The 18,791-nt window shown below is 42.0% G+C and overlaps 1 protein-coding gene across 2 annotated transcripts in view; it reads left to right on the top strand.

Moving 5' to 3' along the window:
* The window catches only part of LOC137278169 (centlein-like), a 115,887-nt gene extending 97,912 nt beyond the window's left edge, over window positions 1-17,975 (top strand). For both annotated transcript variants that reach the window (XM_067810352.1, XM_067810351.1), the window contains exons 23-37: window positions 151-307; window positions 2,440-2,537; window positions 4,042-4,168; window positions 4,415-4,532; window positions 4,649-4,794; window positions 5,890-6,021; window positions 6,954-7,106; window positions 7,520-7,617; window positions 7,770-7,878; window positions 10,478-10,537; window positions 10,653-10,748; window positions 11,265-11,450; window positions 14,457-14,657; window positions 15,400-15,474; window positions 15,843-17,975. In XM_067810352.1, coding sequence (XP_067666453.1) covers window positions 151-307; window positions 2,440-2,537; window positions 4,042-4,168; window positions 4,415-4,532; window positions 4,649-4,794; window positions 5,890-6,021; window positions 6,954-7,106; window positions 7,520-7,617; window positions 7,770-7,878; window positions 10,478-10,537; window positions 10,653-10,748; window positions 11,265-11,450; window positions 14,457-14,657; window positions 15,400-15,474; window positions 15,843-15,932 — 1,846 coding nt within the window. In that variant the 3' untranslated portion in view covers window positions 15,933-17,975. The remainder of the gene's footprint in view (window positions 1-150; window positions 308-2,439; window positions 2,538-4,041; window positions 4,169-4,414; window positions 4,533-4,648; window positions 4,795-5,889; window positions 6,022-6,953; window positions 7,107-7,519; window positions 7,618-7,769; window positions 7,879-10,477; window positions 10,538-10,652; window positions 10,749-11,264; window positions 11,451-14,456; window positions 14,658-15,399; window positions 15,475-15,842) is intronic.
* The last annotated feature ends 816 nt before the right edge of the window (window positions 17,976-18,791 follow it).

An 18,791-nucleotide genomic window follows, 5' to 3' on the forward strand; every position in this document is an offset into this window, starting at 1 on the left:
TATGTATGCTATGTAATTGAGGATATTGAAGTAATTATTAGTAGTTACTTTATTAATTCTAAAACTCCTACTTCCTTTCCACATATGCTAGTATTATGCAAATGATAACTATTGTTTGATATTTAAATAATGTTCAAATTTATTTTGAAGGCTTGAGCGGGAAGTTGAGGAGTCCAGTCAACTCCAGACCAGTCGGGAGGTGTCTGTGCCTCTCTCTGACAGCTGTTCTGAGTCCCGATCAAACACCAGACCAACACCCACGTTACCAGTTTCCCGCATACGCAGACGTGGCAGGATAACCAAGAAGGTTTGTAATCAGTGGTTGGACAGTTCATTTGCAGCAGTACGTACTAGTACCAGTTTTGAAAATACTAGCAGGTCTTACTCCTCTTGTGGTTACTGATTGTTGGCCCACTATGTACAGTGAACAGCACAGTATATTGATAATCATTTACTGAGTGGTAAGATTATCAATCGATATGTCTTATGGTAAATAGGTACCTGGTAATATGATGCATATAAAATACTTATTTTGTAATTAATGTAATTATTGCTGACAAATCCGATGTTATTCAAATGTATAATAGACCTGTATACAAAAGTGTGGTATCTGAATAAAATGTTTACTTTTGTAAAACAAGTAGTACGGCTATACATTAAGACATGGAATAGTCCATGAATACCTGGCACTAGAAGGCATAATAAGAAAGAGATATATTAGCCTCCCAGTAGTTAACCACTTTTGCCTTATGGATGAGGTTTAGAGGAAGCTTTTCACTTTAAGTTTGCTTAAAGGTCACATGCAACCAAAAAATCAAACATAATTAAAATACAATTATCAGTTATTCACGACATATAATATACATTGCTGCTTGTAAAAAATAAATAAACAAAATTATAAGCATACAATCGCAATATTTTGTACTTGGGCTTACTTCCCTTGAAACAAGCCTTCGTGAGACTGAACCCAGTCATAGCAGGTGGGGATGCACTCAAGTGTAATGATGGCTTCCGATTGGTCGGTTCATTTGCTGATATGCTGAGGGTTCATTGTGTGTACAGAAAAATTATCTGTTTGATGAGCATTTTAGAAGTATGGCGAGTCACAAGAAAGTAAGATTCTTTATGGATAACAACTTCTTTTATTGTACTTGATGCGTCGTTTCAGTATGAATTCATATATTGTTGTCAAACAAAATCATATGCACTAGAAGAAGTAAAGAATGTATATAGAGATGTTGGGTTTTGTAGATACATGTTCTCTGAATTTGCGTTCGATTCAATCAAAAATAGGTTTCAACAGCTGTGCTGCGCTGCGCCCATAACACGTGCAGTGAATAGGTTCACGGAGCTTGAAACAGTATGCATGCCCGGAGTATGAGGTCGTTAGCTGTAGTCTAATCTTAGTTGTGTACACAAACAAGTAAATGATCTACTCGTTACATAAAAAACAATTGTTGATTGTGGTAAGCAGCCTCTGTCACAGAGAAAGCTCTATGTCTGGTTTACTGACACTGATATGTCTGTCTGCTAAAGACAATATGCAGTACACAGCTTCAGTCATTGACCACATATCATGCTACACGCCATAAACGTGTGTAGCCTGACGGAAACTGGTGCAAACTGTTTTCAGTTTCAAGTCCTGCTTTGTACTTGGACAAATGACAGTTTCCAGCCACGCAGTAGAGTTTTAATTGGATTGAACACAAATTCAGAGAAGATGTATTTATAAAACCCAACATCTCTATATACGTTCTTTATGGATAACAACTTCTCCCAGTGTATATTATTTTGTTTGACAACAGTATATGAATCCATACTGAAATGACGCATCAAGTACAATAAAAGAAGTTGTTGTCCATAAAGAATCTTACTTTCTTGTGACTCGACATACTTCTAAAATGCACATCAAACAGATCATCTTTCTGTACACAAAATGAGCCCTCAGCGTATCAGCAAATGAACCAGCCAATTGGAAGCCGTCATTACACTTGAGTGCACATCCACCCGCTATGACTGGGTTCAGTCTCCCAAGGGCTTCGTTTCGAGGGAAGTAAGCTCAAGTACAAAATATTGCACTTTTGCATCGTAATTGTACGCTTATAATTTTGTTTATTTGTTTTTTAACAAGCAACAATGTATATTATATGTCATGAATAGGTGATAATTGTGTTTTAATTATGTTTGATTTTTTGGTTGCATGTGACTTTTAAGATCATCTTTGTTTGTCAGTTGATTAGGCAGTTGTATGGTTTGATAGACTCATTACCAACATTTAATGCTCCCAACCTCTAATTATGCAGACAGAATAAGAAACACTGAAGAATGCTAAAATAAATATCTATACCAGTTACATCCGCCTCATCAGTGCTATCTACATGAAGCAAAGTTTATGCTGGTATGTTTCTGCTCTTCAAGAAATGTTCATATCCTTTCCAGTATCAAGTAAGTTTGAACAAGAGTATTGAGAAGATGAAGGCCTTGTTCTCTGACTTCAATGAGGAGGGATGGGAGGAAATATCAGACAATCTTACCACGTAAGCAACAGTTTTATTTCTTTTTCTATTTCCAGTCTTTTCCAGTTTTTACAACAACTCTCTTGGTCCATTTATCATTCCAGTGTTTGATACAGTACAGAGTTCTCATGGCATCTTAAAAAACAGAAACATGAACACATGAATCTATCATAACAAACAAAGCATGATTTTTCCTTATCTTGACTCATGCTCTGTTGATTATCTCCCTTTTCCTTCAAGTGGGTCAGCTTCTGGCAGGAATGTGGGGCTCCCAGTACATGAGTGAATTTTGACTCTTCCTGGGAACAAAAGGATTCAAGTCTGTAACCTTTAAAAGAGAAAGGGAGATAAGAAATATCGCAGGAGAGTTGGGTTAATTATAACATATCAATTTTGTTTGAAAAATGTATTGATATTTGATATTCACCAACTAAATGAATTTACAGAAATACAGATGTACAGACAAACCCCGTTTATCTGGACATTTTGGTTTCACTTGAAAATCGACCTGATAGCGAGACGTCCAGTTAACTAGATTAAACAAGCAAAATCTGAAAATTAAGTGAAAGCAAAAAAGTTTCATGGATATATATCAATAAATCAACAGTCAATAGAATAACAGTGAATCATCATAACATATGAGTGTACTGATAATACATGGAAGGCAGAATGCAGGTTACAAGTTGTCAGGTTACCTTGGACGTAATCATGTCGTATGTGGAGCTTCAAGCGGGATGTTACATGAAAAACATAAATCAATGACCAAAATTCTCTATTTTGCCAATTGTATATTCTTTTTTGCTAATATAAATGCCCTAAGAACATATGCCCTAAAAACATAGCTTATGCTGTCTGCAGAAAGTAAACTTCCAGATGGGATCACATGACTTAGATCATGTGGCAGGCTATTTTTAACTTGCATCGCGACAGATAGTAGGGGTCATTTTATAAGTGTTATATACAGTACAATTACATTGTAGTTTTCCTTAATTCTACTCAACATGTGTTTTCCTTACTGATAAGATATTCTCACACCCGCCAAATCCTAATGAACAACCCAAGTGACATGTGTCGCTAGTGTTTTGATGGCTGATTAATCAATTCACATCAAATGCCTTCCGACAGATTGAGAATGAAATCACATAGTCAAACGGTAAACGATATTGATGTGACACATACACATGCATGTTGCACAGATCTCTCCGTCCTGATAACTGGGTCATTTTTCAGTGGAAATCTATGGGAATGGTAGGAAAATTCGCTATCTGGGTCCGGAAGCTCGGCGTCAGGTTAAGCGAGTACAATTAATGAACATAAGTTTCGTTTCACATAAAAATCGTCCAAAAGTGGAGTTTCCGGATATGTGGGGTCTGAGTAAACAGGGTTTCGACTGTACATAAGCTAAGGCATTTTTGTGGACTGATTTGTAGGTACTTTCATCGTAACCTTTCTTCTCGTGATATTAGTTTGAATACATTCATATAACTTATACGTTGTCTAGCTATACTATGTATGTGTTGTGTAGTGAGGAAGACACCCTGACAGAGAACGACACACTTGGTCGGGCCATTGTGACACGCTCACGTAGAGATATGGTCACATCAGAGACATCAGACAGTGGGTCAAGGAGGACTGTCCATAGTGTGGGCAAGGTGGGTACAGCAGTAACAGAGGCCACGTCAGTGACATCAGACAGTGGGTCAAGGAGGACTGTCCATAGTGTGGGCAAGGTGGGTACAGTTGTAACAGAGGTCACACCAGAGACATCAGACAATGGGTCAAGGAGGACTGTCCATAGTGTGGGGAAATTGGGTACAGCAGTATGAGGGGTCTGTAGTCAGTATAACCTAGAAAGATGCCATATCAGCTATGATATATTTACTCTTCTTTGTTGTCAGTTACGGAAACCTAGGAAGTTGAAAGCACAACCTAGAGTGGTTATCCAGCAAGACACAAGACAGACACCCTCTGTGTCACAGAGTCAGGAGTCCTTGACAACCAGCAGCTCAGACAGAGGTACAAAACACTCAGCAGTATGTGAAAATGTTCAATGATGGAACAGAGCAGTTGTTTAGATATCACTGATTAATGGCCTAAACTGATAGTTAACAGTTTGTCCATGCATTTTACAGTTCTGTTCAGAGAGGCTGCAACTTCCCCCATTCCGTTTGCTACTCCTGTTAAAGAGAAAACCAAGAAAGGCCGCCTCCAAATGGTTACACCTGCTATGAGACAACTAGCATCTCTCAAACAGAGAGTGGGGCATCTCCAGCAGCAAGTGGGTTCAAACTCTTTCACAACCATAGTAGCATCACAGACATCAAAAACATTATGATGCAAACACATACACCATTGACAGCTCACTTGATCTACTGTTCCAAAGCCTCAGTCTGGTTCATTTCTTTAAAGCCCCTCTGGATGTAATGCAGGGGCATATAATCAATGCCTTGTTCATCCATCCATCCATAATCATTTTGTTTTTAGAGCATCACTCAAAAATGATTCAATATTTTTCAATAACAATTGGTAGATATATCAAACAAAACTTAAAGTGGTATTTGCATCTTTTTGTCATTGTTATATTTCTTCGTTTTCCATGGAAACATCTCAAAAAAGAAGCACGACTCAAAAACCATTCAATATCTTTAAGAAAAAAAATACACAGATATATCAAGCAGAACCTAAAGTGGTGCCCTTTGGTATTTACAGATCTTTGTCTTTTTCATTTCCATGTTTTGGGTTGGCTTCATTTCCGGATCACAACTTGAAAACTGTTTGGTATCTATCTACAGGACTTTGCAGACATATCACACAGATCTTGAAGTGGTACCTTTTGCTATTCACAGACTTTTGGCGTATAATTTTTTATGATTTCCATGGAAACGATTGGAAACGTGGACCAAAAATCAGGTTGAACTGTCAGATAATTTGTTCATCCAAATTTGTTACGGCTGGGGAGATTTGTCATCTTCTGATGACTCTTGTTAGTGATGTACAAGTACACGTTCTGTCATAGAAATCTCTCATTTATTTTGACAGATGCTTGAGAGGCTTTTAGAAGTTGGTAGGGTAATACAAGACACTTGTTATGGACATGCAAGTTCTTCATTATTTACACTGTGAATGACAGTGTATATACCTCTGTAACTATTCACTGTCATTCACCTGATGAAGGGGCAAGTATTAGCCCAGAAATATTGTGTGTAACTAATAAAGAAGTTGCGCGTCCATAATAAATGTCTTGTATTAGTTTGGCAAAGTGTATCTAATTGTAGGTGTGTGTGTCACCCCTTTATGGAGAGTTTCTTGTGAACTGTTTTGGTCTGTGTGAGAACCTGTGGTGAGTACTTGGGGTTTTGGTTTATTTTCCCAGATCACAGCTCTGAGAGACTCTCGGGGACAGGCACTAAAGAATCTGAGTGAGCAGAAAGAGGCCAATCAGCAATCACAGTCAGATCTGAATGCTGCCAATCAGAGACTCAGACTCACAAAGCAGACTGTCCAGGTTTGTGTTGTCAACCAGTACTTTTAAACCAAGAAATAAATATCATTTCACATTTCAGTTTCTGACCTATGATTTAGCAGTCAGTCAGATGCCTTCCCCTCTTCCATCAAGGATACAGCTCTTTGATTACCAAGGCACTACATCCCCTACTGTGTATTGGCTAATGACAGTTATGAGCAGCATGAACTATAGCCTTTATTACCTATACGGGCAAGGAGATCCCATGTAATATCTTTTTGATATATGCACAGTGTGCAATTTAGTGATTCTCAGTGTTGATTGGTCAGATAAGCAGAGAAGAAATATGATTGGTTGACTGACGTACTTTCCATGAATCAAGTTCATTGACAACTTTTTTCCGTTTCATTGATAATTAGAATGTGCTGTACTCACACACAGAAAAATTGAAAAAGGAAAACATAAAGGCTACAGAATATTAAAACTCTTTTTATTAGACATTATTTTGCAATAAAATAGGGTTATAAATAATGGTCTTTTTTAAATAAATAACCTTACAAAAAAAAAATAATCATTTGCATATTGTTTCTAAACCATTAGGCTTACTCTGATCCCGAAAGCATCTCATCCAGACCCTTTCTGACAATGGTGTCGTGCATCCAGTCATTTGTGGGCACAAAAATATTTGATAAATGAGCAGTTCTTCAAGTTATGAGAAACAACATCAATCCCATTAATTGTTGTGAAACGGTTACCTCTATAGACATTAGGGTTAATACATGCATGAATACGAATCAGCTGTTTGAGATCTCAAGTCTCGACACTGTGAACGTTATTTCAACTCGTGCATATTTCCCGTAATCACTCATATCTCGTTGGTTGTTCTCTAACAATCAGGCATGTGATGTGTGTGCATGCAGTGATAGGTAGATGTGTGTAGGCTTTTATAAGTCATGTGATGTGTGTGCCTGCAGAGACTCACCAGTGAGGTGGAAAAGATGCAGAGAGAGAAGGAAGAAATGGAGAAACAACTGTCTGCTAGAGGGGACGACTCCACCTCCACTATTAACACCCTCCATGAACGTCACAATGAGCAGGAGTGGAAGGTGCTGGAGACAAGATTGAAGGTACTTTTCACATGTTGACATATCATAGACTAGAAGTGTCCAATCTATTTCATATACGACTTTTTTGATTAAGGACAGATGTTAGTACTTTTGTACTCCCAACAATCTGAAATTGTTTGTAAATACATGGAAGGAAAGTGCATGCATCACTGTATCGTGTAATGTCTCTAAGGATGGGAAACCCCCATTTACTCGGCGCACCTAGTGGCTGCAATAGTTGTGTGTCCCCATGGAGATTGGTAATATGATGTGCTGTTTAAGATAGACATCCAGTGATGGAGGGAAAAACAAAGCACTTTCAAGCAGCTGAGCTGAGTACTCGCACCATACAAATATTAGTATTAGAATAATAATAATAAAATTGGACTTAAAGAGGGATTTCAGTAACTATAAAGAAGTTCATAATTTCTCAGGTGTCATCAAATGAACTGTCTCGCCAGTCAGTCACCATTAGGAACCTGAAGTCTGAGAATGAGGGATTACAACAGCAGATAAAGAATCTTCAAGAAAGGTGGGAATTCCAATCATAAGGATGCAAATTTGTACAAATGGCCTCCCATGACCAAGATATATCCGAATGATGGAAAAGGAAAGTGAAATTATGTTAGCCTGGTTTATATTTGTTAAGACTGACTACTCACAAGTTTTCATATCTCTCCCCAGGATCAACCATGTGGAGCGAGATAACAACCAGAAGCGAGCTCTTGTGGAGAGTCAACGCACCAAACTCAAACGTGTTCAGGAAGAAGCAAAAACTGATGCAGACAGAATTGTAAGTGTTTGTCTAGGGGAGACAACACTTACAAAGCATTTAGTGTAAGATACTGCAGACAAATGAGGCTTTGATGCCATTCATATCTTTACCAGTAGTAACATAACACTGCATTGTTTTCATACAGTTCTTATCTTTGATGACATAATATAGAGTATATTATATGAGTGCCCATGCCATGAGTGTTACATTGATGCCATGTTGTCTTACAGCGAGATGATGGTGGTGATAGACTGAGTGTTACATTGATGCCATGTTGTCTTACAGCGAGATGATGGTGGTGATAGACTGAGTGTTATATTGATGCCATGTTGTCTTACAGCAAGATGATGGTGGTGATAGACTGAGTGTTATATTGATGCCATGTTGTCTTACAGCGAGATGATGGTGGTGATAGACTGAGTGTTACATTGATGCCATGTTGTCTTACAGCGAGATGATATATGTGATAGACTGAGTGTCACATTGATGCCATGTTGTCTTACAGTGAGATGATATAGGTGATAGACTGAGTGTTACATTGATGCCATGTTGTCTTACAGCGAGATGATGGTGGTGACAGACTGAGTGTTACATTGATGCCATGTTGTCTTACAGCGAGATGATGGTGGTGATAGACTGAGTGTTACATTGATGCCATGTTGTCTTACAGCGAGATGATGGTGGTGATAGACTGAGTGTTACATTGATGCCATGTTGTCTTACAGCAAGATGATGGTGGTGACAGACTGAGTGTTATATTGATGCCATGTTGTGTTACAGCGAGATGATGGTGGTGATAGACTGAGTGTTACATTGATGCCATGTTGTCTTACAGCAAGATGACGGTGGTGACAGACTGAGTGTTACATTGATGCCATGTTGTCTTACAGCGAGATGATGGTGGTGACAGACTGAGTGTTACATTGATGCCATGTTGTCTTACAGCGAGATGATGGTGGTGACAGACTGAGTGTTATATTGATGCCATGTTGTCTTACAGCGAGATGATGGTGGTGATAGATGGGGTGTTACATTGATGCCATGTTGTGTTACAGCGAGATGATGGTGGTGACAGACTGAGTGTTATATTGATGCCATGTTGTGTTACAGCGAGATGATGGTGGTGATAGACTGAGTGTTACATTGATGCCATGTTGTCTTACAGCGAGATGATGGTGGTGACAGACTGAGTGTTATATTGATGCCATGTTGTCTTACAGCGAGATGATGGTGGTGATAGACTGAGTGTTATATTGATGCCATGTTGTCTTACAGCGAGATGATGGTGGTGATAGATGGGGTGTTACATTGATGCCATGTTGTCTTACAGCGAGATGATGGTGGTGATAGACTGAGTGTTATATTGATGCCATGTTGTCTTACAGCAAGATGATGGTGGTGATAGACTGAGTGTTACATTGATGCCATGTTGTGTTACAGCAAGATGATGGTGGTGATAGACTGAGTGTTACATTGATGCCATGTTGTCTTACAGCGAGATGATGGTGGTGACAGACTGAGTGTTATATTGATGCCATGTTGTGTTACAGCGAGATGATGGTGGTGATAGACTGAGTGTTACATTGATGCCATGTTGTCTTACAGCAAGATGACGGTGGTGATAGACTGAGTGTCACATTGATGCCATGTTGTCTTACAGCAAGATGATGGTGGTGACAGACTGAGTGTTATATTGATGCCATGTTGTGTTACAGCGAGATGATGGTGGTGATAGACTGAGTGTTACATTGATGCCATGTTGTCTTACAGCAAGATGACGGTGGTGACAGACTGAGTGTTACATTGATGCCATGTTGTCTTACAGCGAGATGATGGTGGTGACAGACTGAGTGTTACATTGATGCCATGTTGTCTTACAGCGAGATGATGGTGGTGATAGATGGGGTGTTACATTGATGCCATGTTGTCTTACAGCAAGATGATGGTGGTGATAGACTGAGTGTTACATTGATGCCATGTTGTCTTACAGCAAGATGATGGTGGTGACAGACTGAGTGTTATATTGATGCCATGTTGTGTTACAGCGAGATGATGGTGGTGACAGACTGAGTGTTACATTGATGCCATGTTGTGTTACAGCGAGATGATGGTGGTGATAGACTGAGTGTTACATTGATGCCATGTTGTCTTACAGCAAGATGACGGTGGTGACAGACTGAGTGTTACATTGATGCCATGTTGTCTTACAGCGAGATGATGGTGGTGACAGACTGAGTGTTATATTGATGCCATGTTGTGTTACAGCGAGATGATGGTGGTGATAGATGGGGTGTTACATTGATGCCATGTTGTGTTACAGCGAGATGATGGTGGTGATAGATGGGGTGTTACATTGATGCCATGTTGTGTTACAGCGAGATGATGGTGGTGATAGATGGGGTGTTATATTGATGCCATGTTGTGTTACAGCGAGATGATGGTGGTGACAGACTGAGTGTTATATTGATGCCATGTTGTCTTACAGCGAGATGATGGTGGTGACAGACTGAGTGTTACATTGATGCCATGTTGTCTTACAGCGAGATGATGGTGGTGATAGATGGGGTGTTACATTGATGCCATGTTGTCTTACAGTGACATCTGTTTTCTGTTTAAGACTGACATGGAGACAAAAGTCCGCCTCCTTTCTGAAGCCAATGACAAGATGAAGACACAGGTGAGTCAGATATTTGATTCAGACGTCTATGATATCATTAAAACCTAAGTGACTATCAAAATGTAATACTCCACCAGATGGATGATCTTTTGATAATCTTAGTTTTTGTGTCCAGATGGAGTCGTCCCGGCGGCGTATGGGTGTGGCAGTGAAGGAGAAGCAGGATTGTGAAGACAAATACTGCAAGGCTGTGCTGGAACTGGAGAAGAAGGTAGGCCATATGGTTGGGGGAAGAAACTCTCATGTGATAATCACCCAAAATGACAACCTTGGTATTTACAGACATTTGGCACATTGACTTCATTTTTCTGCCAACTTAAAGGGCATCCATCACTTGCTACTGCCAAAGCAATGATTTCTGTAGATCAGACTGATAAATTTTGACTCAAGCAGAAAAGCTTAATATCTTACGACTACTTCAAGAGAATATTTACTGCAAGGATTTATGGGATCCATAAGACCATGTCCTACTGTTCATTTGTATCAAATTCTTCAAGAAAGTCATGTTCCAAGGCAAGGTTATTTTTGTATAACTCATTAGTACAGAGAAAGCAGCAGCAGTTGATGATATTGGCCTTTGCTTGACAAATCTCAAACAAATAGAAGTACAATCTTAAAAGCAAGTGTATGTCCAACTTTTCCCCTGTATTCCCCAACCAAGCAATAATCCTTCCTGAAATACAAGCACTGCTACTGCAGTGGTTATAGACTTAGTGTGTATGTGCAGACTAAGCTGTACTGTGAGGCCAAGGCCAAGTCTGGTGAGCTGGAAGAGGCCCTGGCCGAGCTGGAGAAGACAGCCAAGCAGCAGCTGCATGACCTGGCAACGCAGAGTGAGGCTGCAATAGATTCTGCACAGGAGCAACTCACCAACTGCCATACTCGCATACAGCAGTACCAGCTGTTTATCAAGGTAAGTCATAATGTACCAGTTTGTCAGCTGTTAGCTGTTACCTGGTGGCTGTAAGCTGTAGTATGACCTGCCTGATGGTTTTAAGCTGTAGTATGACCTGCCTGATGGCTTTAAGCTGTAGTATGACCTGCCTGATGCTTGTAAGCTGTAGTATGGTGGCTGGTGGCTGTGTGTTAAGCTGTGGCATGTATGGCCTGGTGGCTGTATGTTAAGCTGTGGCGTGCGTGACCTGGCTGCTGTGTGTTAAGCTGTGGCATGTATGGCCTGGTGGCTGTATGTTAAGCTGTGGCGTGTGTGACCTGGCTGCTGTGTGTTAAGCTGTGGCATGTATGGCCTAGTGGCTGTATGTTAAGCTGTGGCGTGTGTGACCTGGCTGCTGTGTGTTAAGCTGTGGCATGTATGGCCTGGTGGCTGTATGTTAAGCTGTGGCGTGTGTGACCTGGCTGCTGTGTGTTAAGCTGTGGCATGTATGGCCTAGTGGCTGTATGTTAAGCTGTGGCGTGTGTGACCTGGCTGCTGTGTGTTAAGCTGTGGCATGTATGGCCTAGTGGCTGTATGTTAAGCTGTGGCGCGTGTGACCTGGCTGCTGTGTGTTAAGCTGTGGCATGTATGGCCTGGTGGCTGTATGTTAAGCTGTGGCGTGTGTGACCTGGCTGCTGTGTGTTAAGCTGTGGCATGTATGGCCTGGTGGCTGTATGTTAAGCTGTGGCGTGTGTGACCTGGCTGCTGTGTGTTAAGCTGTGGCATGTATGGCCTAGTGGCTGTATGTTAAGCTGTGGCGTGTGTGACCTGGCTGCTGTGTGTTAAGCTGTGGCATGTATGGCCTAGTGGCTGTATGTTAAGCTGTGGCGTGTGTGACCTGGCTGCTGTGTGTTAGGCTGTGGCATGTATGGCCTGGTGGCTGTATGTTAAGCTGTGGCGTGTGTGACCTGGCTGCTGTGTGTTAAGCTGTGGCATGTATGGCCTGGTGGCTGTATGTTAAGCTGTGGCGTGTGTGACCTGGCTGCTGTGTGTTAAGCTGTGGCATGTATGGCCTGGTGGCTGTATGTTAAGCTGTGGCGTGTGTGACCTGGCTGCTGTGTGTTAAGCTGTGGCATGTATGGCCTGGTGGCTGTATGTTAAGCTGTGGCGTGTGTGACCTGGCTGCTGTGTGTTAAGCTGTGGCATGTATGGCCTGGTGGCTGTATGTTAAGCTGTGGCATGTATGGCCTGGTGGCTGTATGTTAAGCTGTGGCATGTATGGCCTAGTGGCTGTATGTTAAGACATAGTGTGTGTGGCCTGATGGATGTATGTTACACTGTAGTGTGTCCTACCTGGGAGATGTAGTGTGTCCTACCTGGGAGATGTAGTGTGTCCTACCAGGGGGCTGTAGTGTGTCCTGCCTTTGGGCTGTAGTGTGTCCTGCCAGAGGACTGTAGTGTATCCTGCCAGGGGGCTGTAGTGTGTCCTGCCTTTGGGCTGTAGTGTGTCCTGCCAGGGGACTGTAGTGTGTCCTGCCAGAGGACTGTAGTGTGTCCTACCTGGGGGCTGTAGTGTGTCCTGCCTTTGGGCTGTAGTGTGTCCTGCCAGGGGGCTGTAGTGTGTCCTGCCTTTGGGCTGTAGTGTGTCCTACCTGGGAGATGTAGTGTGTCCTGTCTTTGGGCTGTAGTGTGTCCTGCCTGGGAGATGTAGTGTGTCCTGCCTTTGGGCTGTAGTGTGTCCTACCTGGGAGATGTAGTGTGTCCTGCCTTTGGGCTGTAGTGTGTCCTGCCAGGGGGCTGTAGTGTGTCCTACCTGGGAGATGTAGTGTGTCCTGCCTTTGGGCTGTAGTGTGTCCTACCTGGGAGATGTAGTGTGTCCTGCCTTTGGGCTGTAGTGTGTCCTGCCAGGGGGCTGTAGTGTGTCCTGTCAGGGGGCTGTAGTGTGTCCTGCCAGAGGACTGTAGTGTATCCTGCCAGGGGGCTGTAGTGTGTCATGCCAGGGGGCTGTATGTTAAGCTGCAGTATGTGCTGCCTGGTTTTGTAAGCTGTAGTAAGTTCTGAAGTAGCTCTTGCAACATTCCTCGAAAACATCCTGACTTCTTTGTAATGACCAAGGGTCATGCTTTATCCAGCTTTTATACCAACTGAAGATATATTTTACACATAATTTCAATATTTCTAGGATGAAACTGGCAGCTAACACAGTGCCTTGCACTTTCATTGCACATGCTCTGCCCTCGCTGCCTGTGTGCTACCCATACTACCCATCTTGCAAGGAACACATGGTTCAAGAAACAATCTCATTCTTCACAGAAATCCTTCATAGCTTACTGGATAAAACAACCAAGCTAGTAAGCGAAGGGTTGCTGGTTGCTGTTGGATGTTTCAGTAATGTCATATTTTACAATGATTCAGTTATATTCAGTGATGGCAAGACAAAGTTGTATCAATTTTCAAAACAAGTAATCATTCAAAGTCAAAGTCTGTCCCTCCGAAAATCCAGGGGCAGAGAGACAATGCCCCCTAATCGATCTGGCTTTAAGATATGACAAGAAATACAGCTTTGTTATAACAAAAGAGTGATGCCACTGGAGGTTTACAAGTGTAGGATATAACATGACCTTTGGCCATTATTGGAAATTGAGCCCTTTTCCCACTGGAAATACCCACAGGCCTCTGGCCCTTGGGCATTTTCCTCGGGAAGCAGGCTTACTTTTCAATAATGCCCACGGGTCATGTTACATCCTACACTTATAAACAGACCAAGATATACTTTAGATATAATTTCAATATTTGGTATTGACTGATAAAATCAAATGGGATGAGACTGGCAGCTAACGTCTCTCCTTGCACACACAATGCCCACACTACCCATCTTGCGAGAAACACACCGTTCATACCGAGAAAGAATCTCATTCCTTACAGCGATCTTCACAGAAAAAAAGTGTTCCCCAAGACACAATAGAGGACATCACTGGAGGTTTATAAGCTGTGGTATGTCCTGCCTGGTGGCTGTATGTTAAACTGTCATGCTTTGTCTTGCAGGCTCTTGGCAAGGAGCTGGTGTTGAGGGTAGAGCGTACCAGGGTACAGGTAAAGGAGCATCTTTTACAGCAGGAGAAGAACACTCAGCCGGTTGACTTCTCTCTACAGAAGGCCCAGGATGTGGCCAAGAACATCCTGAATCTCAGCCAGTCTGACCTCGACGACATCATGAGTGCTGATGGAGATATGGAAGCTGAACCAGTCAGTCACAAGCTCTTTACAAATTTGTTTTTAGTTGTTTCTTGGGAAAATAATCAAGATCATCAAAGTGGAAATATTAGATCTTTCTCATTCTTATCCCCCTGGCATGTAATGTAAAAGACATTCAATATCTTTTTTTACCAAAAATTGTAGATATAATAAGCTGAACCTAAGGTTTAGCCTTTTGCTACCTACAGATTTTTGGCATTTTTATTTTTCTTGGTTTCCATGGAATTGTTTTGGTCTTGGGCTAATTTCCGGAGCAGAACTCAAAAAACGTTCAATATTTTTCTGCAAAACTTGGTAGATATATCATTCATGGGCTTCCATGGAAACGATTCAGACTTAGTCTCAAAAGGGAGGGATGGGCTTCATTTTCGGAACACTTCTACATATCTTTAAATAGAACTTGGCAGATATACAAGGCAGATCTTTAAGTGTTATCATTTGTCATTTTTCTTAGATTCCATGGAAATGATTTCAACATCAATGAAAACATCAAGTAACTGTCAGATGATTTGTTCTTTCAAATATATGGGGGCCGTGGGGCTATGTCATCTTCCAATGACTGTTTGTTGTATTTGAAATTTGTAATTAATTTGTTTTGAGAATCATGTAATTTCATTCATATTGAACATGAAGTGTTGTAAGGGGAATGGATCTTGGGTATTGTCCTATGGAATTCAGAAATTAGACATGCGAAAATATAGCAAGAATTCAGTATGGTGTGAATTTATTTTAGGACTTGGTGTCAGAAGTGGAAAAGAAAAACAACAAGCGCTGGATGAAGAAATGTGAAAAAATCAGCAACAACAAGGTAAATAATGGAACTTCACTCTAAAGAGACCATATGGTTTCATTTATATTGCCAGGATTATAGGTTAGGTTCAATGACTGTATCAAAGGAATGTTTATGCCATACCATTGCTCATGACATTATGAAACATGTTTTTGTGTCTAAGAGAAAGAAAGAATTTGTGACATTCTTCTTGTGGACATTTTTGTTAAAATGTGGATGTGAAAAGTGGGAGAGATTACTCTAAATAAAATCATGAATGGACTCTGCCCAATGGGACATTATTACATGATGTAAGCCTTCGTAGTTTTCCTATTCTGGAGTTGTATGGTGTCCTTAGAAGTTGGAAATAGAGAATATGTATTCATGTTTTCTCCTGTATTTTCTAGGACTTTGTATTGTCTCTGGTGAACCACTTCCTGCAGAAGGTGGATGAGAGAGGGGAACTGCTGCTGCAGCTTCAGGCTCCCCCATCCTAGGCACTGACAAGAACTGCTGCTGCAGCTTCAGGCTCCCCCATCCTAGACACTGACAAGAACTGCTGCTGCAGCTTCAGGCTCCCCCATCCTAGACACTGACAAGAACTGCTGCTGCAGCTTCAGGCTCCCCCATCCTAGACACTGACAAGAACTGCTGCTGCAGCTTCAGACTCCCCCATCCTAGGCACTGACAAGAACTGCTGCTGCAGCTTCAGGCTCCCAGAACTGCTGCCGCAGCTTCAGGCTCCCCCATCCTAGGCACTGACAAGAACTGCTGCTGCAGCTTCAGGCTCCCCCATCCTAGGCACTGACAAGAACTGCTGCTGCAGCTTCAGGCTCCCCCATCCTAGGCACTGACAAGAACTGCTGCTGCAGCTTCAGGCTCCCCCATCCTAGGCACTGACAAGAACTGCTGCTGCAGCTTCAGGCTCCCCCATCCTAGACACTGACAAGAACTGCTGCTGCAGCTTCAGGCTCCTCCATCCTAGACACTGACAAGAACTGCTGCTGCAGCTTCAGGCTCCCCCATCCTAGACACTGACAAGAACTGCTGCTGCAGCTTCAGGCTCCCCCATCCTAGACACTGACAAGAACTGCTGCTGCAGCTTCAGGCTCCCCCATCCTAGGCACTGACAAGAACTGCTGCTGCAGCTTCAGGCTCCCCCATCCTAGACACTGACAAGAACTGCTGCTGCAGCTTCAGGCTCCCCCATCCTAGACACTGACAAGAACTGCTGCTGCAGCTTCAGACTCCCCCATCCTAGGCACTGACAAGAACTGCTGCTGCAGCTTCAGGCTCCCCCATCCTAGACACTGACAAGAACTGCTGCTGCAGCTTCAGGCTCCCCCATCCTAGACACTGACAAGAACTGCTGCTGCAGCTTCAGGCTCCTCCATCCTAGACACTGACAAGAACTGCTGCTGCAGCTTCAGGCTCCCCCATCCTAGGCACTGACAAGAACTGCTGCTGCAGCTTCAGGCTCCCCCATCCTAGACACTGACAAGAACTGCTGCTGCAGCTTCAGGCTCCCCCATCCTAGACACTGACAAGAACTGCTGCTGCAGCTTCAGGCTCCTCCATCCTAGACACTGACAAGAACTGCTGCTGCAGCTTCAGGCTCCTCCATCCTAGACACTGACAAGAACTGCTGCTGCAGCTTCAGGCTCCTCCATCCTAGACACTGACAAGAACTGCTGCTGCAGCTTCAGGCTCCTCCATCCTAGACACTGACAAGAACTGCTTGTCAGGGATTTTTCCAGTGGATTACTAACGTGCCAGCAAGTATTTGTGAAGAACGTCTCAGGAACTCATCAGAACTTTCAGAACCATCGTCCTCACACCAATGACATGTGCCTTCATTCTGTGATATGATGCAGCCAGCCAGTCAGGGGTCAGTCGGCTACCAGCAGGAGTTATGGCATACATCACTTCTATTATTCTGTCTTGGTGACTGTGATAAACTTTCATACTTACCCTAATGGAAATAAGTGACTCCTCTTGTGTGCTGAATGGTTTTCAGTAATTCTTCTTGGGGAAAGTAATGATAATATAACAGGATTGTGGGGTCTAACAACACATGTGGACCCAGCAGGTAGATAACGACTTGTACATTGTATGTGTATTTACATAGTATTTAGATAGGACCTTACATGTGTACTGATGAATCATCTGATGTTTCTCTTCTCATACCAAACAACCAAGTTTTGTTCACTTATTACTAACTCAAGCTAACATTACTGCAGTGCCAGCTCAAGTGCTACGTGGACTGTGTAATCTTTTGCTCTATGACATTGCATGGAAAGACTTTTTATCAGTGACATCGCTCTCCTTGTACTCCTTCAGTAATTGATAATCATGAAGTACATTTTGCATTGTAAGCATTTTGTTGCAGTTTGTCTATATCGATGTAGCAGTCCTACTCTGGCCAGACTACAGCAGTAGAATGCTATACAAATGGCTTCATGATCAATGTAATTTAATAAATTATACAACAAACTTTTGTAAACTGAGGCTACTTTTGTACTAAATACATCTCAAAGAAACATGGTTTGTCATCTGTGGAGTTCAGACACATACACAGTTCTTATGTTTTGAAAAGTTTCCCGGTTTGACATTAGAGTTGGTGTCAATACGTCAAGGGTAAATGTCCAACTTGTATTGGACTTTGTTGGACTAGAGGTTCATTTTTGATTACACAAATGCTCAATTTGTCATAGGTGAAAATATCCAGGAATCAGGTATCTTACAATGAAAACTGCATTTGCTGAGTATTCAGTTGCAGTGGTCTTTCATGAAACAAGAACATTTGTTCTTCTCTTCCAGAGTATGTCATATCCTTCTCCTTTATTTTCACCTTACGTCAAACTCTTTGTTTTGGTAAGTAAACTATCCGGAGGCATCCTAAGATATATTTGCTGTAATGTAATTCCTTGGAATTACTTAGCTCTATTACATCACAGGCATGAATTGATGTTTGGCAGTCAGTCACACTCTAAACATTATGGCTAACATATCTCAGTAGTTGTGAGGGATGCAACCTAAGTAGCGAAGATTTTGCTGATCATCTGAACCCCTTTGGTTCTCAGTTCACACTGATACTTCATCATACAAGAGCCAGATTGAGGGAGTGCGAGAAACAACAATTCTCTGATAAGTAATTAGTTTGTAAAATATGTTGTGGGTGATGGCCTCTCCCTTGCCACTGCTGATGGGACTCAGTACGGGATGTGCCAGGGATCACATTTTGAAAATCTTTACAAAGCATGGGTGAAGACATAAGACATTTAGAGTGACAAGATCAGTCAAAATGCCAAACTTAGTACGCTTGAAATTCAGACAAAGTGCACAATGACACTCAC

This window comes from Haliotis asinina, chromosome 3 (genome assembly GCF_037392515.1).
Source record: "Haliotis asinina isolate JCU_RB_2024 chromosome 3, JCU_Hal_asi_v2, whole genome shotgun sequence".
Taxonomy (NCBI): domain Eukaryota; kingdom Metazoa; phylum Mollusca; class Gastropoda; order Lepetellida; family Haliotidae; genus Haliotis; species Haliotis asinina.